This window comes from Peromyscus leucopus, chromosome 5 (assembly GCF_004664715.2).
Source record: "Peromyscus leucopus breed LL Stock chromosome 5, UCI_PerLeu_2.1, whole genome shotgun sequence".
Classification (NCBI taxonomy): domain Eukaryota; kingdom Metazoa; phylum Chordata; class Mammalia; order Rodentia; family Cricetidae; genus Peromyscus; species Peromyscus leucopus.
The window spans coordinates 138,914,709-138,942,432 of record NC_051067.1 but is presented as its reverse complement, the minus strand read 5'-3'; the positions used below and the strand labels follow the sequence as shown (position 1 = coordinate 138,942,432).

General features: G+C 47.0%; 1 protein-coding gene across 1 annotated transcript; it reads right to left on the bottom strand.

The window, feature by feature from the left end:
• On the bottom strand, positions 1-27,724 carry Vxn (vexin). The gene is made up of 6 exons (XM_028864535.2): positions 27,232-27,724; positions 22,048-22,103; positions 14,797-14,947; positions 9,245-9,306; positions 5,561-5,652; positions 1-2,424 (listed from the first exon to the last, which is right to left on the bottom strand). The coding sequence occupies exons 1-6, from the start codon at positions 27,296-27,298 to the stop codon at positions 2,241-2,243; spliced, it is 612 nt and encodes a 203-aa protein (XP_028720368.1). The 5' UTR covers positions 27,299-27,724; the 3' UTR covers positions 1-2,240.

The following is a 27,724-nucleotide window of genomic DNA, read 5'->3' as shown; positions in this document are numbered from 1 at the left end:
TACGTTCTTCAAGTAGTTTATTAATGTCACAAACAAGGCAGACTTTATTTTGATTTGAATTGGCCATTTGAATTGAAATGCTCTACACGAGGCAAACACTTCACCATGAAATAGTTAAAGATAAATAAGAATCCCAGTCTGTACATAAATCTGCAGGTGCCACACACACACATTTAAGAGATCCATTGTAAGTTAAATTAATGCAATCATCGGAGACCATGACCTGTTTCTTCCCTAGCTTTGTTCTGGACTCCAACTTAATATTGTGTACAACACTGGACCGGCCACAGGGACTGGCCCCTTGGTGACAAAGCACTTGAAGCCTGGATTTCCAAACTGTGTTTGGATATGAGGGTCAGATGCCCAGAGTCCAAAGCAGAGCTGAAGGGCAGGAGTCAGCAGGGTGAGAGCCTGGAAGCCCGGGTTTTGACCTACCCCTGCCCTTTTACGGTTCACTTAGAGGGTCAGAAACAGGAGAGCAGAGGCCACAAAGCACCAGGCAGGAGGAAGTCTGAGACCCAAACTGTTCCAACTCTTCCTTGTGCCAAGACCTGGCGATTCTCAACACAATCGTAGGGTCAGTTTACCACAGTGTTTCTGCTTTCGTTAAGAGGACTGGATTAATTTAAACCTCTTAATTAGGAAATAAGACTTCGGGGGCAGAATTTAAACCACAAATGAGAAGTATAGAGTCTGTGTTATCGATCACTCCACGAGCAGATACCGCTCATCAGTTTCTGCACTCTGATACCTCAGATTCCACCTCCACACTGTCTCCAGCAGCCTCTCCCAGTCCACCAAGGTAGAGATTCTTTGCTGATTTCAGTACTTCCCTGTTCCTTACTTTGTGTGAAGGAGCAGATGTAACATGGACATTGAAAGCTAGGTGAATTCGAACTAATCATTTAATCTTTTTGAATTGGTATTTCCTGTGCAGTGGGCAAATTCACCTAACTTAGTTGTTAGAAAGAATAGAGGCCTTCATGTGAAGGGCTCAGCACTGTGCCTGGCACAGGGCGGGTAGGCATCGAACAAATGAGAGCTATGGTTACCATTGTTTCTTATATCATCATTTTAAATGAGAGTAAATATTAGTTTGAGCCACAGGAAATGGTTTTCAACCTACAAAAATGGCAATTTCTTCTGGTTTCATCTAATGCATAAATTCTCTCTCTCTCTCTCTCTCTCTCTCTCTCTCTCTCTCTCTCTCTCTCAGTGTGTGTGGTTTTTGAGACAGGGTCTTGCTAAACTGCTCAGGCGTGTCTCAAACATGTGGTCCTCCTGCCTAACCCTCTTGGGAAGCTGGGATTTCCATCCTCTGCTCTCACCCATCTTACTAATCTAATACATAATGATGTATGTCATTCAAATCACCTTTTAGTTCCACCTGTACTGGATTCTTCTCTCCATTTAAAAACATCTTTAATTCAGTTATTAGAGAGAAGCTAAGACCCTCTGACAGTCCTACAACCTGCTGTCGAGTCACATGACTTCCAGGGACCCCAGTCCCAGCAGGGACCTGAAAGTTGGGAACAACAGTGTTTTCTTAACAGTGGTTTTTCAATGGTAGGAAGAGGCAACAAATGGGAAAACACTCTCGGGGTTGACAAGGCTGGTCGATTGCACCGCTTCACAAAATATAAGACACTAAAGTTAACGCTGCAGTTTGAAGTGCTTTTCTATAGAAAAACCGCGCGTCAGAGAATTCATGCCACCATGCCCATGGTTAGCAAAGCAGAGAGATGATGCTGTTAAGCAGATATTAGGACAAAGGAAAGATGAAGCGCTTCGTATCTCACCAAGGAGAAAAAGACATGAAATGGGGGAAGTAAGAACCATTGTGTTCGGAGTACCTCGGAACCAAGCTTTTACATTTACACCGGAAATCATACATTTTGGGAAAACTCACAAAGGAGACAGAGCAACTGCCTTCTGTTTTCCTTGGAGGGCTTTCAAATGGGCCAGGGAGGTTTGCTTTTGACATAGTTTTCCTAAACAGAGGGGTATAACCTTTATGATCTCCCAACAAGACTTTAGACCAATGGCTCTAGCAGTTCTGGGAAACGGCTCTCCCGCCTTCCGGGACGTTGCTTCGATACTTCCCGTGCCCTATGCCAGAGTGTGAGGGAGGGTGACGTGTTTGGACTAGCAACAGCAGAGGGAGGGTGGCTCAGTCCCAATCCTCAACTCTTCTCTCCTGTGACCCTTGGCCAGTGCAAGGCTCCCAAGAAAGGTCACCTTTAGTCAGCTTCAAAGGCGCTGTTGGTGGCTCCCACGTATTCAGACTTCTTCTTGTGCCTGGTCCACATTTTTCTTAGGATGCCAGGGACACCACAGGAAGCACTGCCTGTTAATGGCAGGGAGGCTTCGGCCCCCTGGGGAAGGGTCGGGTACTCTTCTGCTATCTTCTTGAGGTGTCTGGATCTAAACGATAAACCAAAGGCGGGCAGGGGATGGGGGGTGGGGCTGGTGAATACTGCACTGAGCCAGACTTAATTTGTAACTTTGAGAAGCATGTCCAGCCAGAGTTCTCCTCTCCTTCTCCATTCTATGACTGTGATCTCCACAGCTGGAAGGTCACTGTAGACTACTCACAGGAATGCCCCCTGGGGTGGATCTCTAATGGAGTGAGAAGAGGAGACCATGAGCACAGTGGTTCATGGGATATGGGGTCCTGTCCTCTTGTTTTGAGAATTGCTTCCCTAACCCAGAGAATGCCCGAGGCCTGGGGGGGTGGCTCAGTGGTACAGTGCTTGCCAAGCTGGCATGAGGTCTGGATTTGGTCTCCAGCACAGGGATGGGCAGCGTGGCGGGGGAGGAGGGGTGACTGGGTTTAGAGAAGCGGCTTGCAGTGCTGTGGACTGGAAAGCTCCACTTCTGTCAAGGCGTGGTGTAGTCCTCCTGGTCTGCCTGAGCAGTCTGCAACAGCTACTGTCCCTCAGAAAAATTTGCTAGCCAGAATGAAATCCAAGCCCAGTGAGTTAAAACACACAAACAACTTTTCCCTGGTTAAATCCCAATGCACCAAATGGCACATAACTTGGTTTTCACAATTCTTTCCAGGGGAATTCTGACATGCAGAAGTGCTCCATCCTGTGGGTTCCCCCCTAACTCCTATGGCTTTACTTCCCTTGATTAATATTTGCCTTGGTTTGATTTTTGTGGCTGCTTTTCTACAACTTATCTTGAAATCTCATCTCCATTTTGAGATATTAAGAGAAAGGACCCGGGATCACACTTGTATTCTCAGCACTTGGGAGGCAGAAGCAGGAGATCTCAAGTTCTAGGCTAGCCTGGATGATACAGTAAGACCCTGCCTCAAAAATCAAACCAGGGCTGCAGGAATATTTGCCACATTTATGCAAGCCTGGGTTCTAGTCCTGGCACCCAAAATAAAAGGAAGATCAGGGTAGGGTCTTTTAGATTAGGGTTTTGCCTCATGAATGGGTTAAATGATTCTTGGGTTAATAGAGTATAACCCAAGTCTGCCATAAAATCCAGTTTGAATATATCTCTTATACGTTTTCCTAACTCTGGTTGTGTAAATGTCCTGTACAACCTCTGTCCTCTGTCCACAGAGAGTTCATCTTTGGGCGCAGTCTATTGGCATTAGATCATACCCAAAGTAACCTCTATTCTTTATAATGTACCAGTCTGTAAGTATTTTGGAATTAACAAAAGAAAATGGGTTAATATGTTGTTTCAGCCTGCGTCCCTTCATATGTGTCCTGAGCATCTCACCAAACATGCTGTTTCCCAGTCTCTTAAAAGTTTAAAATTAGAAGTTTCTCAAAAAGTGTTAGCAGTTTGAGTTAAACTCTCTATGCTGGCTAGTTTTATGTCAACTTGACACAAGCTAGAGTCATTAGAAAGGAAGGAACCTTAATTGAGAACATGACTCCATAAGATCTGACTGTGGTGCATTTTTCTTAATTAGTGATTGATGGGGGAGGGGAGCAGTTTATTGTGGTTGGTGCCATCCCTGGGCTGGTGGTCCTGGGTTCTATAAGAAAGCAGGCTGAGCAAGCTATGATGAGCAAGCCAGTAAGCAGCACCCTTCCATGGCCTCTGCATCAGCTCCTGCCTCCAGATTTCAACTCTGCTTGAGTTCCTGTCTTGACTTCCTTCAGTGGTGGATGACAATGTGGAAGTGTAAACCAAATAAACTAACTTTCTTTCTTTCTTTCTTTCTTTCTTTCTTTCTTTCTTTCTTTCTTTCTTTCTTTCTTTCTTTCTTTCTTTCCTTCCTCCCTCCCTCCCTCCCTCCTCCTCCCTCCCTCCCTCCCTTCTTCCTAATTCCTTCTTTCCTTTCTTTTTTTTTTATGTTTTGAAACATGACCTTGATATGTAGCCTAGGCATGGCCTTGAACTCTTGCCGCTGCCTCCTGAGTGCTGGGATTATAGGCATGCATCATCATATCTGGCTCTGCATATGATTTCACCTAATCTCCATGAGAGCCACTTTTATCTTGCTTGTGTATGTGCATTTTTGTTTGTAGACAAGGCCTCACTGAGTACCTTAAGTTGGCCTTAAACTCTTGGCCCTTTATCTCTACCTCTCAAATATCAGGGTTGCAGGCATGCAGCATCATGTACAACTGTTTTTAAAAAAGATTTACTGTATTATTTTAACTGTATGTATGCATGTTTGTATGTGCTTCTGTGTACACATGAGTGGGGATGTTTTTGGAGGCCAGAGGCATCGGACACCCTTGGAGCTGAATTTCCAAGTGGTTATGAGCAGCCTGGCCTGGGTGCTAACAATCAAACTTGGGTTCTCTACAGGAGCAGTACCTACCCTTAATCACTGAGCTATTTACCTAGCCTCTCTGTTTCTAAGTAGATGAGAATAATTTCCCCAAAGTCAGAGTGAGTACAAGGGCCAAGCTAGAGAGCAGATGTGAGTCCAAAGCTTTCAGTTTTTCATCACCACCTTTACCCCTTGCCATGACCTACAGTGTGGAAGGCAGTTATTGAGACATAAGAGTCCATGTTCAGTTGCACACTCTGGCTGTCTTCCTGCACTGAAGGCCTTTGGGTGCTGCGGGAATAACCTTCCTGCTACCCTAGGCTGGCTCTTTACCAGACGGAATTAACAGGGGCCATGGGTATGGTTTGTTTTCAAACCCGGCCTTTATTGTTTTTGCAGCAGTGGAGGTGGACCGGAGAGCTGCATTCTCAGCCTGAAAACTATTTGAGTCATTTCTGTACCTGTGGGTGAGAGTTCCTAAAAGAACTCACAAGGCATTTGTGACACCATCCATGGAGGTTCTGCATATGGCTCCTCATTACATTCATCTAATTAAACAAAGCCCCGAAAGCAGTGTTAATGAAGTGGAAGCCATGAAAAGTACTCCAGCTTAATCCTAGGCAAGCGATTGATGTGTCTACAGCTGGACACATGTGTGTAGGCCTCATTACAAGGTCATTTACAGCTGGCATGGGTTTTTTTTTTGGGGGGGGTATATTAAGTGTGAGAAATGCTGGCCGCCTGCTGCCCTCCTGCATGACTGGGATGGGCGGAGAGCCACGCAGGCAGCGTGGAAGGCACAACGCTTACCCTCTTCCCGGAACAGCTCCTTTTTCCGAGCCCTTGGCTGTCATCTCCACCACAGCTGGAGTTTTCACTGAGATGCGGGCCACTGGAGAAATCTGCGTTTTAAGGGAGTGGGGAACGAGTTGAGGATGGTGCCGCATTCCCACTCCGGCACTTACTGGAACCATTTGTAAGAGGGCTGTCCGGAGGTGCCACCCCTAACCCGGACAACTGCCCACCCTCAGTCAGCATCAGACATGCTGGAGGCCTTCTGAGGTTAGTGCCAGGACCACACGGTATCTGATTGAGCAGGCTGGACGTTGCCTGAGCCGCTGAACTGAACAAAGTCTGTGGAACTGTTGGTTCTGGGACTCTGCTTTAAGAACCACTGGCCTAGAGACAACGCCTAGAGAGAGTCATTCAATCTTCCAAAGGATCTGTCGCCCTTCCACCTCCTCTGCTGGTGTCTGATCGTCAGTCCTGTAGGGGCTTTCTTCAACCATCCTGCCCACACCAGCACTAGCCTTTCTGTACTTTTCAAAGGACGGTCTACTCAGACCTTGTTTGTGCCCAGGTCCACTACACTCTCCAGGTCCTACTCGTCAGGAGTCCCCATCCCAACCCCTCAGCGTGGAAGACTCAGGCCAATTCTGCATCCTTCTCCTTGAGGTCTTGCAGGGCTGACCTGCAGCTTGGCCTTTTAGGACTGTACGAGTCAGCAGATCCTGGTCCACGTTGAGCCGGCTTCCTGCCTTGTCTACTGCTGGCCCACAGCTCTGCGTCTTTATACTTGTCTGGATCAGGGCCTCATTTCTATCAGCCTTTCAAGCTCACTTTCACCCTGAGGCTCCTGGCCATGTTCACCTTTCTCTGTCTCAGTGTCCCCAGAGCACTAAACAGACAATGTGACAAATTGTGCCTTCTCACTTTTTCTTTTTCCTTTAGTTCTCTAGTTACTGTCCTGGTCCCTAGAGAGGTTGCAACGACAAGTGGAAGAGTCTGGGACTGAGCTCCCTTCCAACGGCCCTGTCCTGAACCGACAATTAGCTGATGACCTAATCAGGGCTAAGTCCAGGGGTTGCTTCATCAGTGGGCATACCCTACGCTTTGTTCTCCTGTTCCAAGCCGCATCAAAGTGTCAGGTCACCACATTTCCAGTCTCTGGAACAATTCCAGGTCAAAGACATCATTATTTACCACCTCTCTCCCGGGGCGGGGAAGGCCGAGGGCAGAGTTACCGTACCACTGTGCGGCCTCTCCCTAGCTGTTCCTCCCATCACATCAATGCTCAGCTAACATGAGCCCACAGCTCCTGAGCTCCGGCAGGAGAGCCTGGTCCCCACCCCTCCCCATCTTCCTCAGTCCCATCTCCTCCACGTCAGCACTGATTCAGGCTTAGATGGGGGCAGGCTCTGGGTCTCTCTCCTGCCCGGGACAGTGAGCATCCGATGGATGGGGCATAGCTCTTCTCTTCTCAGGCCCGTGGACATGCTGCTCCGCCTCTTCATCTTCCTCCCCACCCTTCACTCTCCCAGCTTTCTCTGGTCCCTTGCTACAGCTGCATATCATCTAAGCCTACCCTGAGGCCTGGGCGCAGGAATCGCAGCCTACTAGACACTCTTTTTCTCCTTAACCTTGACTGTTTCTCAGCTCAGCACCTCTCAAGACTGTCTTCCTTCCCTCTGCCAGCTGCCTCGCCACACTATTTGCTGAGTCTGAGTTTGGAAAGGGGACTTCCTTGACAACAGTTTCCGCTATCCCCGTCCTTTGTATAGTTTTTCCAATACAATGACCTAACTTGTCTAATTTGGTCCATAAGGATGAGGGGCTGGCCCAGTTAGCTTCTGGCATCTCTCCTAGTCTTCATGTTGAATAGTAGCTGCTGCAAGGGCCTAGATATCGGAGATGTTCTCACCTCCATGCGACCTTGACTCCGTTAAGTGAAAGGGAACCCCACACCCATCCCTAGAAGACTACAAAGGAGAAGAGGAGATAAATCTGGAGACATGCCTGTGGTGGTATTGTGTTCACCAAAATATTGTGTACTCTAATAAATTTATCTGGGGTCAGAGAACAGACAGCCACTAGATACAAAGGCTAGAAAATGGTGGCACTCACACCTTTAATCCTAGCATTCCAGAGATAGAAATCCCTCTGGATCTCTGTGAGTTCAAGGCCACATTGGAAATAGCCAAGCATAGTGACTCACACCTTTAATCCCAGAAAGCCAGCCTTTAATCCCAGGGAGTGGTGGTAGAAAGCAGAAAGGTATATAAGGCGTGAGGGCAAGAAACTAGAGGCATTTGGCTGGTTAGGCATTTGGCTGGTTAAGCATGTGGCTGGTTAAGCTTCAGGCTTTCCAGCAGCAGTTCAGCTGAGACCCATTCCAGATGAGGACTCAGAGGCCTCCAGTCTGAGGAGACAAGACCAGCTGAGGATCCGGCAAGGTGAGATAGCTGTGGCTTATTCTGTCTCTCTGATCTACCAGCTTTGACCCCAATAACTTGCCTCGGGTTTGATTTTATTAATAAGAACTTTTGAGATTCCTGCTACACATGCCCCCAATCCCTCTTTAAGAAACTGTTCAGCTTCAGGGTGGGCAGAGGGTAGGCAAGTATCTCTCTGCTGCTGAGGACCACCTTGCCCAGAGTCACATGCTTGCTGGGACAGCCCACACACCCTGATGGAGCCAGGAAGGAAGACAAAAGGTTGAGCCATTTGGGCCCAGTTGAGACCCATCTGTGTAGGTAACTCACCCTAGATCCTACACTTGAAGGTGCTAATCCTGGATCATGGTTCAGTTGCTCCCTCCACACAAGCTGCCTCTCTACTCTCAAGACGGGTATCAATGCCTAATATACATCTTATGCCTCAGTCCTCAACTCCCAGTGAACCTGGCCTGTAAGAGATGCTCTGAGAAGCACCCTGCCCTCACATGACTGGTGGTTATGGATTGAGGGTTTGTACCTGACTCAAACTCATCTGTTAAGGCCCTATCTACTCTCTATCGTGATGGTGTTTGGAGGTGGAGCCTCTGGGCAGTAACTAGGTTAAGATGAGGAGGATATTGAGAGTGGAACATCTATGATAAGATTAGTGCCCTCAGAAGAAGAAAGAGACTTCAGCAATGCCTCCATTTGTATGCACAGAAAACATTTAGCATGAGTCATGCACCTGCAAGGCAAGAAGAAGACCCTCTCCAGACAGCAAATCAGCTGTCACCTGGATTTGGATTCCCCAGTCTCTAAAAGTTGGCACATTTCAGTGCCCTAGCCTATGGTATGTGATAGCAGCCAGGTTGACTGAGACACTGCTGTTCTGTGCTTGGGTGGTGCTGGAGCCCCCCTCCGTGCTGGGGAACTTTATATCACTCTACCCCAGAGCTGCACCTGGGAATTAGTCAGGCATTGCTGTCAGGCCAGACCTACCAGTTCTTCCCCCATGCTTGAGATGCTAGCAAGCCACAGCTTCTGTTTGCATGTGAACTGAGTTCCTGTTGAGAAAGAGAAGCAGCCGGGTGGTGTGTCCTAAGCACACAGAGTGGCGCCAATGGCTAGTTCCAGGAGCAAAGAACCACAGGGCCGGGGCTGCTTTCCCAATGATTCTCAGCCCAGGGCAAAGGACTCCGGCTCCCTTTCTGGCACCAGTGAGACATTTCAAGACGGTACAAGCACCGCCGATACAACGAATCTGGCTTATTTTACTTACCAATGATTTTCCATATGCTCGACTCCCACACAGATTCGAAGCTTTGGGTTCAGAAATCCCCACTGTGAAATTGAACAGAAGAGGCATTACTCAGTTGGACTCTGTGTTCTGCCTCCCTCTGCTTCTGAATCAGTTATCTCGCTAGCCATCCAGTCACAGAGGGACTTCCTCAGGGCCTCCATAGCAAGTAGCAAAGCAGGGCAGTGCTGGCCACGCAATGCTGACTGCCTAGTGGGGTCCCCCCCACCCCTGCCACTCTTCCAGGAAGCCAGAACTCAGGTCCATGTAGTTCAACAGACAAGCATGCCATGGCGGTGGGGATGCTCAGAGTGGAGGAGTCAGCCCATGTGCAGGCAGAAGGCAGATCCAGGAAATCTGTGTAACTTTCAGCTCACTTTTTGCTGTGACTCTCAAACTGCTGGGGGAAAAATTAAGTCAATTAAAAGAGAGCATTCGGCTCTGTGCCTGCAGGCAGTGGGTGCTCAGAGAACGTGGCCTCAGCACTTCCTCCTTCCCTAAGACCTCAGCTCACAAGAAATCAGTTCAAGGAATGAGTTCCGTTATCATCCCCTTTCGTGCATACTTCATTCTCACGGGTCCCGCGGTATTTTAGGCATTGCTTTGTTCTCACGGTCCTCTCTCTCTCCCTCTGGTCTCCTTCCCTCTCTCATCCCAGTCTTGTCTGCTTCCATCTCACATTTATTTTCTTACCCCCCCCGCCATCTCTTCTCTCCCTCTCATGCTCTCTTTCCTAATTTCATCATGCACATGCCTATATAAAAACATCTTAGGATCTGGGAGATGGCTCAGTTGGTAAAAGCACCTGCCACGCAGACCTCATGGCCTGAGTTTGGAAGCCAGAAACCCATGTGATACTGTAGATCTGTAAATTTTGTAGACAGCATTAGCTCAGATGCCCAAAGACCAAGCAAACAGCATTTAATCACAGTAACTGAGTTTAAATGGTGGTCTATGGCTTGCTGGGTTGGAAACTAGGTAAATGGGAACTAACTAGTTAAATGGGAACCAATTGACTGGTTGATTGACTGGGTTGCAGCTAAGTCTGCTGTTTTCCGAGCTTTGCTTTGCGGCAGAGGCTGCTGTTCCCTGCAGACGCTGCCTGCCAGTGGTGCTGGCTACAGCAAGGAAGCTGCTCCGGGAGTTGCCTGTGAATTCATGAATCCCTTTTCCTATGACTTTACACAAAAGCACGCGCTACTAACTTCAGCGGGTCTAGGAAAATCCCATTAACACTGCCAAGGTCAGACCAGAGCGAGTGGTGCCCTTGAGGAAACAGCAACAGCGGCTCCCTTTCGCAGTGCGCCAGGGATGTGGTGAGCATGAACTGCACAAAGGTGGGCCGCCTCACTACCCGGAGGCCCCACATTCACGGCTAAAAGGTGCTTCAAAGTATTGCGTCTGTGGAGCTGGGGACGTAGTCCAGCCATAAAGACGGCTTGCCCAGCATGGGAAAGAGGGTGCCTTCCATCCCCAGCACGGCGACAACAACAATAACGGTGAGATTGCATTTGTGTAGCAAAGCATGCTAACACATACATGTAATCCCAACACTGGGAAGCCGAGACGGGAGAATAGGCTAGGGTCCAAAGCAAAGTGAGTCCGAGGCTCCTTGGATCATGAGACCCTGTTTTAAAAATCAAAACCAAACAAGAAAAAGTGACCTTGTACTGAACAAGTACTTATTTTCCTCGTTGCCCTGGCCTAATCAATACAGTAACTACTGCTTTTGTAATATTTGTGTCATGTGAGGTGTTTAAGTAACCATCTGCAAATGATTGGAAGTAGACATAAAGACAGATGTGTGTAAGTTATATGCAGTCACTGTGCCATTTTACATAGGGAGTTGAGCATTGTGGAGTTTGACATCTTAATTGGGTCCTGGAACCAGTTGTGCCTGATCTGGAGACAGCTACATCTCATCTAGTCCTCACTGTCACCTTAAGTGGGGAGGACCCTGATCATTGGCATATTCTAGTTGGGGAAACCAAGGTTAATGGTGATACATAACCATTAACCTGAAGGCAGACAGGATGGTGGAATGAGACGTTCCCTATATGCTCAGGCATCTCAACACTCAGTCCCCAGTGGGTACGCCCACCTGTGCAGGCTTAGAAGATGTGAGCGTGCTGGAAGAAGTATATCATTGGGGGCAGGCCTCGAGAGTTTAAAGACCTGCGCCATTTCAAGTTCACTCTCTCTGTTTCTTGTTTGCAGCTGGAGAAGTGAGCTCTCAGCTGCCGTTCCAGCCGCCATGTCTGCTGTCTGCTCCATGCATCCTTGTCATGGTCACTCGCCCTCTGGACTTGTAAACCCCAAGTGAACCCTTCCTTGTTAAGTTGCCGTGGCCATGGTGTTCTATCCCAGCTTCAGGAAGTGTGAGACCTCTTGTAGGCCCGGGGAAGCTTGATCAGGGCACAGCATAAAATCCCAACTCAGGAGGAGCCGGAGTTTTGCACACAGGGAGAACCCGCAGAAAGAACATCAGTGAAGGTTCAGGGAAGCATAATGGAATGGGCCATCAGGGATTTACCCTGCAGCTCAGGGCTGTTCTACCTTACAGAACGGTAAGGACAGGAGGTGGCTGTGAGATGTCATCATGGCGTGGAGGACAGGTGGGAGGGAAGAGATAACAATGTTAAAAAAGATGACAGAGGAGGCTACCCGTCTTAGGAGGGCATTCTGGGAGCTGTGTAGAGAGGACTTGGGGGCGGAGGCCCTTCACTGGCATTGTCTACAGACGTGAGGTGTTGGGGTCTGAGTCTGGGGAGCCTGAGGTAGGTTACAAAAGTGTCAAGCCAAGAGCTCTCTGGGGGGTGACCCTGTCAGGTTAGTGTATACAGTGGGTGGAGAGGACACAGAAGTATTAGGGAAGAAATCAGAGACTTTCTGGAAAGCTGGGCAGTCATTCCTGATAAAAGGTCACACCTTGTAGCTTGTTCAGATAAGCTGGTCATGTCCAGGAAAAAGTCCTACAGTTTCCCAAGCCTGGGGGGTGGGGGGTGGGGTGGGCTGTCTCTTTCCAGCATCTAAGACCTTATGGTGAGCGTCTTAGTTAGGTCTACCCACAGCATCCCCGTGATCTCCAAGTTTCCTCACCTGTCCGCTGCCTGAGAAATCTGTAGCATCCAAGACCTTATCCTACAGTTCAGAGAAAGAGCAAGGCCCCCAGACCTGAGGTCCCCGGAGACATGCAGCAAATTGACGGGAGGAAGTAAGAACTCATCCCCATGGGCTGGTGCCTAGCCTTTCCTTGGAGAGCACCAGGGTTTGGCTTCGGCTCAGCAACACTCCCTCCTACCCATTCTGGAATCTATCCGATTGGAGGCACTGAGGGAATTGAATCAATGCCCAGCTGAATCTATTTTTTTCCCATCCGAACCTGACTAGCACACCCCTGCATGAGCTGACTGTCACGTGTCGGGCAGACGCTCCATTTCATAACTTACCACTCTTGTCTTTCAGAATCCAAGACTGACTTGGGCAGTACAAGATGACATCAACTACCTACAAAGTTGTGAAAGCAGCCACACATGGCAGTGCATTTGTAATTCTGGCTCTTGGGATGCTGAGGCAGGAGGATCATGAGTTTGAGGTCAGCTTGGGCTACACTACAAAATACTGTCTCTTAAAGACTGTAAAAGTGACCTCTAAAACTAGACAGTTGGGGGAAGAGGCACTGACCATAACATCAAGAGTCTGGAAGCGTGACAGCAGAGGTCAAATATGTGTGTGTGTGTGTGTGTGTGTGTGTGTGTGTGTGTGTGTGTGTAAAACACAGATTGTGATATGCCTTAACCCTGGAATTTCTAGTCAAATAAAATGTACCTTTCCAGCATATTTCCAGGTGCTGCTTCTGGGACCCCACTTTGAAACTCACTGCAGTAATTTCTCTCTAAAACTTAGTCTGTTGACCCTGTAGCTGCAAGAACAGCACCATCTGGGAGCAGGTCACAAAGGAAACCTTGGGATTCATAGGTGGTCTAGCATCCCTCTGAATTAAACTCTTCATCAGGAAAAGGCCCCGAGCTGATTCTTGTGTACACAGTAATTCAAGCAGTATGGCTTCTAAATTCACTTTATGATTTTTGGAGCAAAGAGGAATATTCTGCCTATTTTTCTCTTTCCACACACACGCACCCACCCACTCACCTATACATAGACACAGAGAAAAATCTATCTCCTCTTAATTTGCAAGGCAGATTGTGGCCTTCCTAATGCTTCAATTCTATTTACATGCATGCAATCGATCTTAACTGAGAATGCAGTTTGGTTTATGTGTTCTTGTACTGTCCATCATGAGTGCCGGGGGAGACCAAAGAAACCTATTATGACACCTAAGAAAAGCAACAATTAAAACAACAACCACAACAAAACTTGGAACAAAACACCCACAAAGGAGGGGCATGGAATGGGAAAAGATGAGTGAAAGACCATACATAGTCAATAGAGTCTTAGTTCCTGTAAAACACAAAACTGTTAACACCAGGAGCTTTGACAACATTTTGGATTTGTGTGTGTGTGTGTGTGTGTGTGTGTGTGTGTGTGTGTACGTACGTACCGATGTGTGTTCATATTAGTGTATGTGGATGCATGAAATGAAGGGGGACATGTGGAAGCCAGAAGTTAACCATAGATGTCATCCATATTGTTTTTGAGACAGTCTTTCACTGAGATCTGAGGCTTGCCTATTAGACTGGCCAGGGAGCCTTGGGGTTGGTTCTCCTGCCTCCGGCTCCTCAGCACTGGGTTACACTCACGCTGCACACCCCACTGTGTGGGTTCAGGAGATTAGACCCAGGCCCTAGTATTTGTGTCATAAATACTTTATCAACTGAGCTGTCTTCCCAGCTCCTAGTTTTTGTGGTAGGATCTCCTCCTCAAGTCCAGGCTGACCGTGAACTCATGACAATCCTCCTGCCTCAGCCTCTCAAGTGCCGAGGTTACAAGTGTAAGCCACCATTCTTAACTATGTGTTATTGGAATTAAAACATGAGTAACTTTAGGTTGTTGATACAACAGAAAAAAAGCCTAGACTATCAGTTAAAGAGAAAATACTATTGGCAACTTCAGAGGACTAGAAGTTGAATCCTATGTTACGGCTTAGGGTGGAAACCATTTCAGAAATATGATATCCAAGGTAGCATTACTGTTTCCAGATTTCAAATCGGTTTGCCCCTAAATTCTTTTTATGGATTATTAAGTCATTCAAATGAAAAAATGATACAATGTGGTTGTTATGGCTGTGGTTATGGTCCTGGGCATGATTCCAGGGCCTTTAACTGATCATCTCACTCACACTGCGCCCAGGGAGGCAGCGCTGTGTTCGTGGACCCGCCTCCGTAGGTGAGACCCAACAGCAGGTGCTTTCTCAATGCAAACAGGTTTTTGGTTTGTTTGTTTGTTTTGTTTTGCGTGTTTGTTTTGAAAGCTGAATGCTCAATCAGCCTGCCTGGAAGGACCACAGGACAGGACACATACAAGTCACCGCACTTTTGGTGGAACTTCACTGGCCCGTAGGTCCCCTCACATACCAGGTCTGATGGGGGTTTTGGTGGGATGCGTCCCTGGTGGCCGGGCAGTTTGCAGCCTGCCAAACCTACGGTCACTGGTTTGCGGTCGCTCGCACCGTTGAGGCAGCAGCTCTAGAGGCCTTGGTGCATACAGGTCCGACTCGATCACCACCTGCAGGGCGCAAGGAACACAGTTAGTCATCCTCCCTAGGCGCCCAGTGCCCGGCCGCACCGCACCCACCTCTGTCCACAACTGTAATGGGCCTGAATCAGGGTGGCGGGAAGTGAGTTTTCACCGAGTGGAGATTGCGAAACTCAGAAAAGCTAAGGTGGTTTCGTTCCAATCGCCTGCAAGTGCTCAACCACAAATGAAACATCAATAACCTGACCCCAGGACTCAGGGACCATTGAGGAACTCACAGCAACTGTGGTCACTCACGCAAGATCAAGCCAGTCCACATCCCAGCACAAAGGAAGGGCATGACATCCCACCCCCTCGCCCAGAAGCTATTCACAATTGACAGCCACTCTGAGCGGAAAACTCAGTTTTCTTCAATGGAGTGACCCCGGGTAGATCAGCCACACTCCAGAGCAGGCGCCATGCTCAGGAGGAGTCAGCCAACGCAGTTCTGATTCCGTGATTGGTTGTTGTTTTTGTTTGTTTTCAAGAGAGAGAGGGACCTTGAAGTTGGGTGGGTTGGGGGGGGGTTGGGGGAGGGAGCTGGAGCTGGGGGGGGGAGGGAAAATTAAGATCCAACTATTGTATGAAATTCTTAAAAACATTGTTTAAAAAAAACACCTGCCTCTGCCCTGAGCACACATAGAACTTGCTCTTTATCTCCTAGCTGATGGCATACAAAGACAGTTTACATAGCATTTCGTTCTCTTTAGGTAATTTATGATCTGGAGATGATTTAAAGCAGGGAATGTGACTGAGGACTGTATGCACAGGGTATACCATTTACACAGGGAACTAGAGCAGGTGAATGTTGGTGTCTGTGGATGTCTTGGAACCGATCCCTGGGGGTACTGAGGGATAGCTGTACTTAAATCACTGAAATAGTTTAAATGTAAAAACGGGAGGCAAATAATAGCAGCCATTTCATCTTAATATGGGGAGTCATGAAGGGAATCTTGGCAGCCAGGGAGCAGCTTCTGCATATTTTATCCATTTCCAGGACACAGGGTCATTCATTCTGATTGTCCTACTCCATGAGGCCCATTCATTAGAAGCTCCAGTATTCCTTAACACTGCAGCCTCCCCGGGGCTTGCCTTACCCCCAGCCACTTCCTTCTGTGCACAGCTGGCCTGCAAGGGCCCATTCTGTGTCGGCTCCCAGCTCCCGTGCATCTGCCAGTGAGGCGGATGGCTCGTCCCTGATAGTCTAGCTTTTGGCAGTCCCCTCCAGTTGACCACACAGAACTGTAGTGTTGGTTTTGGGAGATGCCAGAGCAAAATAAATGGGCTCTTAACAACGTGATAACAGGGTGGTGTTTTAGTCAGTGGAGGAAACTGATCTTTGATGGTATTGTTGGAGTAGATTTCAGGCCACCGGGGAAAAGCATCTCTATTCGGTCTGGGTGATGAGCCGGGTCAAAGCTGTGTGTTGAACAACAAACAGTAAAATAGGATCTAGCTTAATATGATATATTATTACATATGCATTACATATGGTGAGGAATTATCCCTGTGCTCAGAAAACTCTTTCCCAAGCAACAAAATTGAAAAAGCAATAGAAAGATGGAGGGAAAATATGAGCAAAACCCATAAATTTGCTGAACACTAGTGACTAAATGCATATCCAGCACTCGGGAGGCAGAGGCAGGCGGATCTTTGTGAGTTCGAGGCCAGCCTGGGCTACCAAGTGAGTTCCAGGAAAGGCGCAAAGCTACACAGAGAAACCCTGTCTCAAAAAAAAAAAAAAAAAAAAAAAACCAATAAATAAATAAATAAATAAAATAAAATCTTCCTCTCCTATCAGATTACCAATGAAGAACAAGGTAACTCCACTTGGGGTCAAGCCAACATGAGTTCAAGATCCAGATAGCTCATTTTTAGATAAGGTCTCGTGTAGTCTAGGCTAGCCTCCAATTTGCTATGGAGCTGAGGATGTCTTTGAACTTCTGACCATCCTGCCTCCACCCATAGAATGCTGAGGTTACAGATGTGTACCCCCAACCTGGGGATCAAACCCAGGGCTGCATGCATGCTAGGCAAACATTCTACCAACTGAGCCACATTCTAAGACCTTAGGCCCCTGTTTGGACAGTTAGTAGTGGAACAGAGTAGGGCTATTCATGCCCACCCTTGCTGGACTGGCAGAATCAATGCCTGTTACTAGCAAAGACTCCTGATGTCTTCAGGGCACACATTCACCTGTCACATTTCAAGTGTTTTAACACGTTCTGAAGACTGAATCTTCATGTCTCCCATAGAGGAACATAGGGAAGCCATCTTTCTTTCAGTCCACCACAAATAGCCCTTCACTTAGAATTTGAATATCACAAATTTGGTCTTAAATGGGGAAGGATATTCACTCTTCTCATATCCATTAGGACCCAGTCACATCTTTGGGGGAAAGCTGGGGGCTATTCTGAGCATTTAGGATTCATCATTGACCTGACAGTCCTTGCCTTTGCCTGCTTTTGGCATTTCAGAAATGGTAATCTGCTGGGTTCCCTGCAAGACTTTTAGATAGGCTGAGCAAAGTTCCTGTCCACATGTATTCTCTCTGTCTCTGTCTCTGTCTCTGTCTCTCTGTGTGTGTGTGTGTGTGTGTGTCTGTGTGTGTCTACTTTCCAGGTCATCATTTAGGGTCACCTACTTCCTTACTGTGTATTCCACAGTACCCCAAGACATGACAATTGCTGGCTGCTGAGACCCTGCCTTATTTTCCTGTCTGTAGAACACACTGCTGATAGCTGTAGAACAAAGCAGTCTGTGAGCTTGTCCTTAGCATCCGAGTATAGAGCTAAGATTGGAGAGGTGGGGAGCTCGAGATGTTAATAGGGTAGAGGAGAGAAAGCAAGAATTTAATGATGTTTTTTCCTGCTCTAGACCATCACACTGTCTACTGCGGAGTTACCTTACCACATTGCTGGGGAGTCCATCCCCTGACACCTCAAACCCATGCTTCTGTTGGCTGGCCAGCTTGGAGGTCACATGAGGAATTAGTCAGCTGAGACCTAAATGGTGGGGCACAGTCATGGCTTGGGGCAGAAGGAATCTATAGAAATGTTCAAGCTGACTCTAACAACTTACACAGAGGGAAACCGAGGTCAAAAGGAGCTTTGTGTCTTTCTTAAGGTCACAGAACTGCCCTTACAGAACCAATGTGTACCATAGTTTCATGCCTCCTGAATAAATGTTCTTTGTAAAAGCTCAGAAACACCTTCACCCAGCTGGGATTTTCAAGTGCAATTGAATGCTTAGTGCATAAGCCAGGAGATTCCACACAGATGTCCCCGCACAAGCATCAGATCTGGGGACAAAAGTGATATTTACAATCGTCTTTCCTCTAGTCAGCTCCCCTGCTCATTATCAAAGGGCTCCATTATCCTGGGATGCTTAACAGCTCCACTCCTTGTGTGGGAGCATTCTCTTGAGATATTTCTATGACATCCACAGACATCGGAATGATCAGGACATCAATAAAACAGACCGGGCATCAAAAAAGGAGGAGGGAGGGAGGCAGGGAGGGAGGGAGAGAAAGCACGCTGCCTCGGAAGTGGATGTGCCTTAGGATTTGGAAGAAAATGCCGCTCAAGTGGCGTCCAAGAGGAAGTGACTTGGGCACTGAGGATGACTCAGAGAGGAGTGGTGTTCGCAGAGGAAGGACATGCATTTCCATCCACGCGGCAGCCCAGGGAGTGACAGGAGATGCAGATGAGCCATTGGAGCCAAGGAACTCTGTAAATGTTAGTGTCGGCGCACAGTACGGTGGGTTTTCCTGTGGCACTGTCAGGTTACCACGCTGGAGAAGAGGACAGAAACCCGTCTCACCAAGACAAGGATTTCAGGGTTGAGTCGCCCTGCCCAGCCTGGCATGTGTTCTGTGGTTAGGCCTGAGCTTTCTACACAGAGGAGGGGCAGGGCAGCTATTGGCCAAGGCTTAAACACTTGCAATGAAGTTTCCTGACTCTGAATTGTCTGTGAACACCCTTTTCTCTCCATCTCCCTTACCAACTATCTCGTTAATTCCCGGGGATCATGAGTGAGGTCAGGATCTCGTGACTCACAACCCTTCTAATATAGCAAATGTTCCCAAAAGTCCTCAAGAAAAGATATACAACTGACATAAAAGCAGACAAAGGAGAGGAATAAAAACCCACAGGGAAAAATACTGAATGGTTGATAAATCTATGAAAGAAATGAAGAATTACATTCAAATGGAAGAAATACAAATGGTAAGGCATTTCCTCCTATCAGCCTGTGAAAACGTAACAGGAATATCCTACGGTAATGGCATGGTGTTCTGGAAAAGGGGCGGCTGCAGGACTTTGGCGATGACTACAACAGTCTCTCTACATCTACAAATACACCCTCAAAGATGTGTAAGAGGTGTGGGTCACCATACCCAGCTGTCCTGGAGTTTCATTGCTGTGAAGAGACAGCATGACCAGGGCAATTCTTATAAAGGAAAATATTTAATTGGGCCTGGCTTACAGTTCAGAAGTTTAGTCCATTATCACCATGGAAGGAAGTATGGCAGCACACAGGCAGGCATGGTGCAGGAGAAAAAAACAGAGTTCTACAACTTGATCAAATGTATAAGAACATAACAATATTCTCAGGAAGCTTCCTTGGGGTATTGTCCTAACAGAAAAAGTGAAGAAACTCTATTTATTGATGACTTTGGATAATGAATTTAAAAACTCCAGATTTGACTTGGATAAGGAAATACTGGTAATTCATACATTGGAATATTATGCAGACATTAAGAGAGGGATTTGTACACACACACATATATTCTACACACATGTATCACACACATAGATATTCACATACGTTTTTTGGCATGAAAGATATTCAAGATCTATTGTTAATTGAATAAAAGCAACTCACAAAAATAGTCCCTTGACAGACAATAATTAATTATCCTGTAGTATATGGAAAAATTTCACTTAAAAACACACCAATGGCTGGTGTGGTAGTTTGAATAGGAATGTGTTTGAATGCTTGGCCCATAGGGAGTGGCCCTATTAGGAGGTGTGGCCTTGTTGGAGGAAGTGCGTCACTGTTGGTGCGATCTTTGGGGTCTGATATGCTCAAGTTAGGCCTAGTGTGGTAGTGTCCTTCTGCTGCCTGCCGATCAAGTTGTAGAACTCTCAGTTTTTTCTCCTGCACCATGCCTGCCTGTGTGCTGCCATACTTCCTTCCACGGTGATAATGGACTAAACCTCTGAACTGTAAGCTAGCCCCAATTAAATGTTTTCCTTTATAAGAATTGCCCTGATCATGGTGTCTCTTCACAGCAATGAAATGCTAAGACGGCTGGGTATGGTGACACACACCTTTAATTCGGCACTTGGAAGGCAGAGGTAGGTGGATTTTCCTCATGCCAGCTTTCCTACTTGTTACCAAAGGCTCCATTATCCTGGAATGCTTAACAGACCCACTCCTTGTATGGGCGACTTCTCTTGAGCTACTTCTATGATATCCATGTGCACCAGCTAAAGGTTGCAACTGCCAGGCCATCCTGGTCTACATAGAGAGTTCCATGCCAGCCAGAACTACAGACTGGACTCTGTCTCAGTAAAGTGGAATAAACTCAAATCAAAAAACACACAAGCATTTATTGAATGCTTGGTATGTGACACTCTCTGAAGCAGACACTTGCTGTGTGTTAAGTCATTTGTGCCTTCTCCTTGAGATGCATGTTTGTATAAACCTCATCTTAAAGCTAAGGAAGTAGAGTTCCAGGGCAGCTAGGCAACTGGCTCAAATATACAGACATTGATGGAGCTGGGATTTACACACAGGCAATTTGACTATAAAAATCTCTACATCTCTGACTCTCTCGTACAGCGTCTCAGAATCTTGGGACACTAAATTGAGTGTCCTTGCGGTATTTGAGATTTTGTAATGCATACATGCTGACTTGGAACTGGAGTTTAACAAAACTGTAGGAAATGCTGTTGTTACTTCATGGCCACTCTGTCCTGTTCAGGGTGATCAGTGTACCTGTGTTCTTTAAAAAAAAAAAAAAAAAGTATAAAGAATGTTTATAGGAACAACAAATAAACTCCCTTTAACTTAAAAAGAACCATAAAACAGAGAAAGGATTTTTTAAAATTACAATGCTTAAAAATCTGTAATAGTATTGTCTAAAATTTTTGATAGCAATTCCACATCATCAAGAGGAACAAATCAGTCTTCCTTTTGAAATACAGTGCAGATATATTGATAGTTTAGATATAAAGAAATATGTATGTAAAGTGAGAAATGCATAGCATTATTAGCCTCTAAGAGTGCGTAAACAACTTTAATGCAGTAAAGTACTGCATTAAAAATACCACAATACAATTTAAAATTCAAAACGAGGCTGCAGGAAAAGGACAGTGCAAGGCTGGAAACCTCTGAATTGTTCAGAATTTCTGGCATTACCAGATAAACCAGTAAGCAAAAACAATTTTTAAAAAAAAAATGTTATACCTATGGTGCCAGCATTTTGGAGGTTGAGGCAAGAGTATTTCATGTTTTGGGCTAGCTTGGGCTACATGGTGGGCTTGAGGACAGCCCGAGCTACACAAGGACTATTTCAAACAAGCAAGCAAACAGCAACAATATTCCTCTCATACTCTGTACATCTACTTCTCTAACATACCAGAAATGGAAATACTTGAGGGATGAATAGGTGGGCAGATGGATGCTCTGTTCTTATTCTGTAACCTGTTTGTTCTGCTAAGAGGCCTGTCTGGTAAGGAATTGTATGAGTGGTCCACTGCTGTCTATAAAGGTGGGAATAGATAACACTATAAAGGCATAGATCAGGATGCTACATCCACATCATGAACTCTGTGTGCATGCAGAGTGAGATCTCCCCTGTGCCTGCGGAAAATGGCCAAATGAGGGAATCTCCTGGGGGATTATTTGGTGTATGGTTGGTATTTGCCAGTTATTTTGGCTAAGCGAACAATCAGCCACATGAGACACCCTTGCCTCCTCATCCTTGAGAGCAGCAGGGAGGGCGGGAGTCAAGAGGCCATCGTGATGTTTGTACTGAAAGTTCCGCCAAAGAGAATGAAAACTAACGAAACACATTTCCTTACGTTTTTGGTCAACAGGTGTTGAGAGCTTTTGACTCTTCTCCTGGATGGACTGGACACTGAAAGAGATAAAGAAATGATTTTAGAAAATGCCTGTAAGGCTACGGTACAGACCTGAGAATGTTTGGCCCTGGTTGGGGGGTTCTTGGGAAGGGGGTGGGAAGAAACAGCAGCGTTCCACTGCAATTTAAGATGTCCCTCGGTTTGACTGCAACAAAACTTCTGCAGCATCACTTACAATAGCTAAAGGTTGCTAAGAACCCGTGACCACCAACAGATGAATGGGTAAATATGGAATACCCACACACTGGAACACTGCTCAGCCTTAAAAAGTAAAGAGAACATGCACAAACCCTGAACGACTGTGCTAGGTTAAACAAGACACAAAAGAGGAGCTGTTCCATGCACGAGTCTACATATCCGGGGTGTCTAGAGCAGTCAGTGTCATAGAGATGAAAACAGAGTGGTCATTCCCAGGGCCTGGGGGGCTGGAGGAGCAGGAGTTATTGGAAGTTGGCATGGAGTTTCAGTTTGGGCTAATAAAGAAGTCCGGAGATCAATGGGGGCAGCGGTGTCCAGCACTATGAGTGTGCTTGTCAGTGATCTGCACACCTGGTGTGGTTAAATGGTAACTTTTACTGTGTATGTGCACGTGTGTGTGTGTGTGTGTGTGTGTGTGTGTGTGTGTGTGTGTACCATAACTTAAAATCAGCTTAGTAGGGAAAGATAGCTTAGCTGCTAGGCTGCTTGCCTGCCATGGCTGCAGTTCAGTTCTGGGGTTGATCCTCAGCACCACATAAAACCTGGTGTGTTGGTTCACACCTGTAATCTCAGAATTTGGGAATTGGAGACAGGGAGAGGATTAGGAGTTCAAAGTTCAAAGTCACTTGGCTACATAGTGAATTTTAGTTAGCCTGGGCTAACAGAGGAGACCTTATCTGAAAAAAAAAAAAAAAAAACTTGAAAAAAATCAATTAGCTATTAAAAAGTTACAGTGCTTTGCTGGGCCGAGGCGTGGATCTCACTGCAGTTATAGCCACTGTCCCCAGCCCTGGTAATTAGCATTTCCCCCTTCTCATTTCTATAAAGTTGATCGAGGTTCCTCACATCAGGGGAACACATACATCATGCCTGGCCTTGTATGGTTCAGGTCCCCCTACACCCCCTCATCTACCTTCCATGTGGCTATGATCTACTAGAACCCAAATCCGTCTTCACCCTGTTCAGAACTGAACTGACTTCTTAACACACATCGAATGAGTGACATAGAGGCTGCCCCGACATCTTCTGCAAAGTCCTTGCAGCTGTGAAGCCTGGAGTTCAACATGCTGACTGACAGCCAGGGACCCCAACTTCCTCCAGGGCACGAACATGACCATGACGGCCAGCCAATTCTCATTCTCTGAGTCTCACTTTCTCCATGTGACAGACAAGGATGACTGTCACTTTCAGTAGAGGACTGTGTCAAGGAGTACATGAACCAGCCTCCACAAAGCCCTTGCCCAGAACCAGGCTAAAAACAAGTACCCAGGAAACAGTGTGGTCCATAGTTCTGCCAGACGAAGGCAGGAGGAAGAATCAGGAGTGATGGCTGCCCTTCTGCTTGAGCTAGGAACTCTTCCTGCTGCCTATCTTACCGCCTCCTGCTGTTCCCCGGCTCCCCAACCCTCCTCTGCGGTGCTTGAAGGAAGTAAGTTCTGGTGTAACGTCTGAGTCTGAGTGAAACACAGTTTTTTATCTTCAGGAGTCACCGTGAGCTGTGTCTACAACATATATTTTCTGAAAGGGCTCTTTCTCTCTAGAATGGAAGAGGACACACGTAGTCTCAGCTATAGACTTGACCTATTGTCTGTGTTTTTAAGATACATTAGAAACGAGGCTGGAGCGATGGCTCAGTGGTGAAGAGCACTGACTGCTCTTCCAGAGGACCCGAGTTCAACTCCCAGCACCCACATGTCTGTAACTCCAGTTTCAAGGGACTGGAAACTTCCCATGGCAAAACACTAATGCACATTAAAACAAAGATACATTAGAAACACCATAATATATTCTGTTGCCAAATGTTACAAGGTACTAAGACAGCTCAGCTGAACAGTGTAGCTATCAGGCTGATCCCAGCACACATACACTGGAAAGAGAAACAGTAAACAGATGTGATCACGGCTCAGCTGGAGCCTGGTGGTGATGGCTGGTCACCCTCATCTCCACTCTGAGTCGCCATGCTTCAAGGGTCCCACTGCATTGCGAGTTTCTAGGGACACAACATTCACTCAGTTCATGGAAAAATGGAGGCCCCACCGTGTGTGTGTATGTATGCGTGTGGTGTGTATATGTACTTGTTAGTGTATGTGTGTGTGTTTGTGTGTTGTGGTGCATCTACCCATTAGTGTGTTATGTATGTGTGTATATTGTAGAATATGTACTTTTTAATGTGTGTGTCATGGTGTATGTGCCTGTGTGTTGTGTGTGTACTTGTGTATGTGGGGAGGGCAGAGGATGACACTGAATAGCTTTCTGTCATTGTTTTCTATCTTTATTTTATTATTTATTTTGAGGTGGGTCTCTCATTGGACTCATCAGTTGATAGCTCATCAATTTGGCTAATCTGGCCGCTAATGAGCTTCAAGGATCTGTCGGTCTCTGGCCTCCTAATGCTGGAGTTATGGCCAGGTGCCACTTGCCCAGCTTTTTCCAGGTTCTGAAGATCTTAACTCAGCTCCTTGTGTTTGGGAGGGAGGCACTTAGCGTACTGAGCCCCGCCTTCACACTCTTGGAGATGAGGTTTCTTATTTAGCCCCGGCTTGCCTGGAGCTCATGATTATCCCACCTCAACCTCTCGAGTGCTGGGTCCACAGATTGTACCACGACAGCAGATTTAGGGCTCTTACTCCTAACCACCAGTCTATACTGTCTGCAATGCTGAGCCTGTCCTGGGGAGAATTATTGTTCATTGATGCCCATGGCTCATGCATAGCTTCTGAGAAATGGCCCACTCAGGGGACTCAGTCCTTTTAGACAAAGTCGGGCAAACTTGTCTTTCTGCAGTTCTGTAGGTAACCTGGGGTAAGGGTCATTTGTTGCTTTCATATGCAGTGGCTCAGAATTGAGAGCATTAGCTCCTCTCCACAGAAGCCTTCTGCTCAGAGGCTCTCAGGTGGCCCCAGAGTAAAGCAAGGCATGGAAGAGATGTGCTCTACCCATTGAGGTCTCTACAAAAGCTGCAAATAATCCTTTCTCGAAATTAGTCCCTAGCAGTCAATGTCTGTGAATACTTAGTTTAAGGCCCAACGATGGATGAAGACAGAGGGGATATAGGACCAAACATTTATCTTTAATGCACATATTCACAGCCACACATGCAGGCTGAAAACATAAGTCACTTTGAATGTGATATGTTTGACGCTGTGTGATCGTACCAGCTCCATTATAACTGTTCCGTGTATCAATCCATTTATTCTCCATGATAACCTTGGAAGCTAAATTTTGTTTCTCTTTTATAGAAGTGGCAACTCATGTCTGGAGAAGCTAAGTAGCTGGTCCAAGGTCACACAGTACAGAAACGGCAGAAGTCTTGGAACCACTTTGTCAAGGACGTCTTCTCCCTTACCTTTTAAATGACAAGAAATAGATATACTTTTTCTCTTCCTTTTGGAACAGTGTGCTGCACTATACCCAGCTGGCCTTGGCCCTGAGATCCTCAGGCCTCAGCTTTCTTGGATTAGAGACATGAGCTGTATGTTTCAGTGAAAACAGACATCCTAATATTTTTGCTTCCCGAAGATCAGCGATGAGGTTTAAAGCCCCTTTTCGCCTTGTCTAATTCTCCTTCCTCCCTTCCCCAGGGCCACTGAGCTCACTGGCTTTATCACATAGGGGCCTTTCTTGTCTTGTTCTCATACTTTGCTCCAAAAATATGTCCATAAACACTATGCGGAATTATCCGTGGTTCCAAGCGTGCTCCTGAGCATATATAAATTTTCAGCTTGCTTTTTCTTTCCCCTCAACATCCATCTGCAGGTCTTGCAGGGTAGCTCAGTGGTACAGCACTTGCTTCCCATGCATGGGCTCCTGGCTCACCACTAGCAATGCAACCCCTCGCCCCCCCCAAAAAAAAACCCACCAAAACAAAAGGCAGAGATGAAATAAATGGAAAGGTCATCTTTATTCACACAGATCTAGCTCATTCCTCTTCAGATGGGCTGCCTTTCAGAATCTCCTGAGAAAATTTCAACTCCTACACATGGGCGTACTCCCAACTCCTCTCCTCTCCCCTCCCCCTCGGTAGTAGATACCAAGCACTCAGTTTATGTTCAGCTGTCTGTCTATGTCCAGGCTGCGTCTCATCGCCCCCCCCCCCCAGCAAGGCCCCTGTCTGTGGCTGACATGGGAGAAAAGGAAGAAAAGAAGTGTTTGAATGTGGGCTCACAGCACCAGCAAACATCAAGACCATCTCAGTATCACAGTGGCAGGGGTAAGCCTGTGCCACAGCAAGACAAGGGGGTGCAGGGTCAGAACAACGGCGAGGCAGAGGGCTCCATACTGGGTCACCAGTGCTCCCCCTGAAGGTGGTCTCACAAAGCCCTTCCCAGGGCCTTGCACCAATTGCCAGGAACCAGAGCTTATATAGTCAAGGTTCTCAGGTGGTGCCTTTTGGCGGTACCCGGTGAGGCGACCCTGGGGTTCTGTGGAGAAGTCAACCTGGGGTCAGGGCCCAGTTTCGTTGCCTTTCTGGGTGTCTGGCCAGCCAGGAGCCTTTCCCCTCCCAAGTCAGACAGAGTTGGCTTTGGGACAGCTGATTTCTCCTTTCAGAACCTGCTTTCTCACTGCAGACAATAAAAAAGCCTATCTGCTACCCTGGAAATTTTGTTTCCATCTCTGTCTGCTTAACAGTCTCTCACTGTCCTGTCTTTGAGCCCGCTGGGCTGCCCGTACTGAATGAAGTGAAGCAGGCAGGAAGCGCTACGCTGCCCTCGTCCCCGCCTTGATAGATTGTTTTCCTATGATTGATGTTTGTCCTTGTGCCCCCTCTTCAGAAAGGAGGAGGGGATCAAAAGCCATCAAAACGGGGAAGCAGGCAGACCCGGGACCGGTGGGTACCACGCACCGGTACACCTTAGTGCAACAGCAATCGGTCACCTCCGGCAGGAGATGCCACAGTAGGGGACTCCAAGGGCGATTGTTACTCACCCTTGGACGGAATCACGGTGGTGAAAACTTCAATATTCTCATCGCTGCAGCTGTAGATTTGATGCATGGTCTCAGCCTCCTGCCCTGCAGGGTGTCCGGGAGCCGGTGGCCTCTCTCTGGAGCCCTAGTCGCAGACTTTCCTAAGCCAGGCTGGGTCTGGGATCATTGTGCAGGTCCACAAAAGGCAGGCTGCCTCTCACGCCAGTCTCCACCGCAACATTTCCTAATCCCATCTGTCTTTTTTTTTTTTTTTTTTAATGAATCCTATTATTGCAAACCTTTGATTGAACACGAAGGCTTCCGTCTCCCCCCAGCTAGGACGCACTTAACATTTTTATTTTGCAGTGTCTGCTGCAGTGAATTTGGAAGTCTTTTGTGAGGTGACGAAGTGAAATCGCCCACTCGGTTAGCGCCCAGCTTGGCTGGAGGATTTCACCCAAGAGGAAACGTCAATTTTGCTATCAGTCATGCCCGGGTCTCATTCCAGAAAGGA

Excerpts from the sequence above, each read along its gene's own strand:
- Vxn (XM_028864535.2), bottom strand. The coding sequence starts at position 27,298 with ATGCATCAAATCTACAGCTGCAGCGATGAGAATATTGAAGTTTTCACC. Across the intron at positions 9,307-14,796 it reads CAAAACCCCCATCAGACCTG|TGGGGATTTCTGAACCCAAA; the intron begins GTATGTGAGGGG and ends TCAATTTCACAG. Across the intron at positions 2,425-5,560 it reads GGAGCTGTTCCGGGAAGAGG|ATCCAGACACCTCAAGAAGA; the intron begins GTAAGCGTTGTG and ends TTTATCGTTTAG.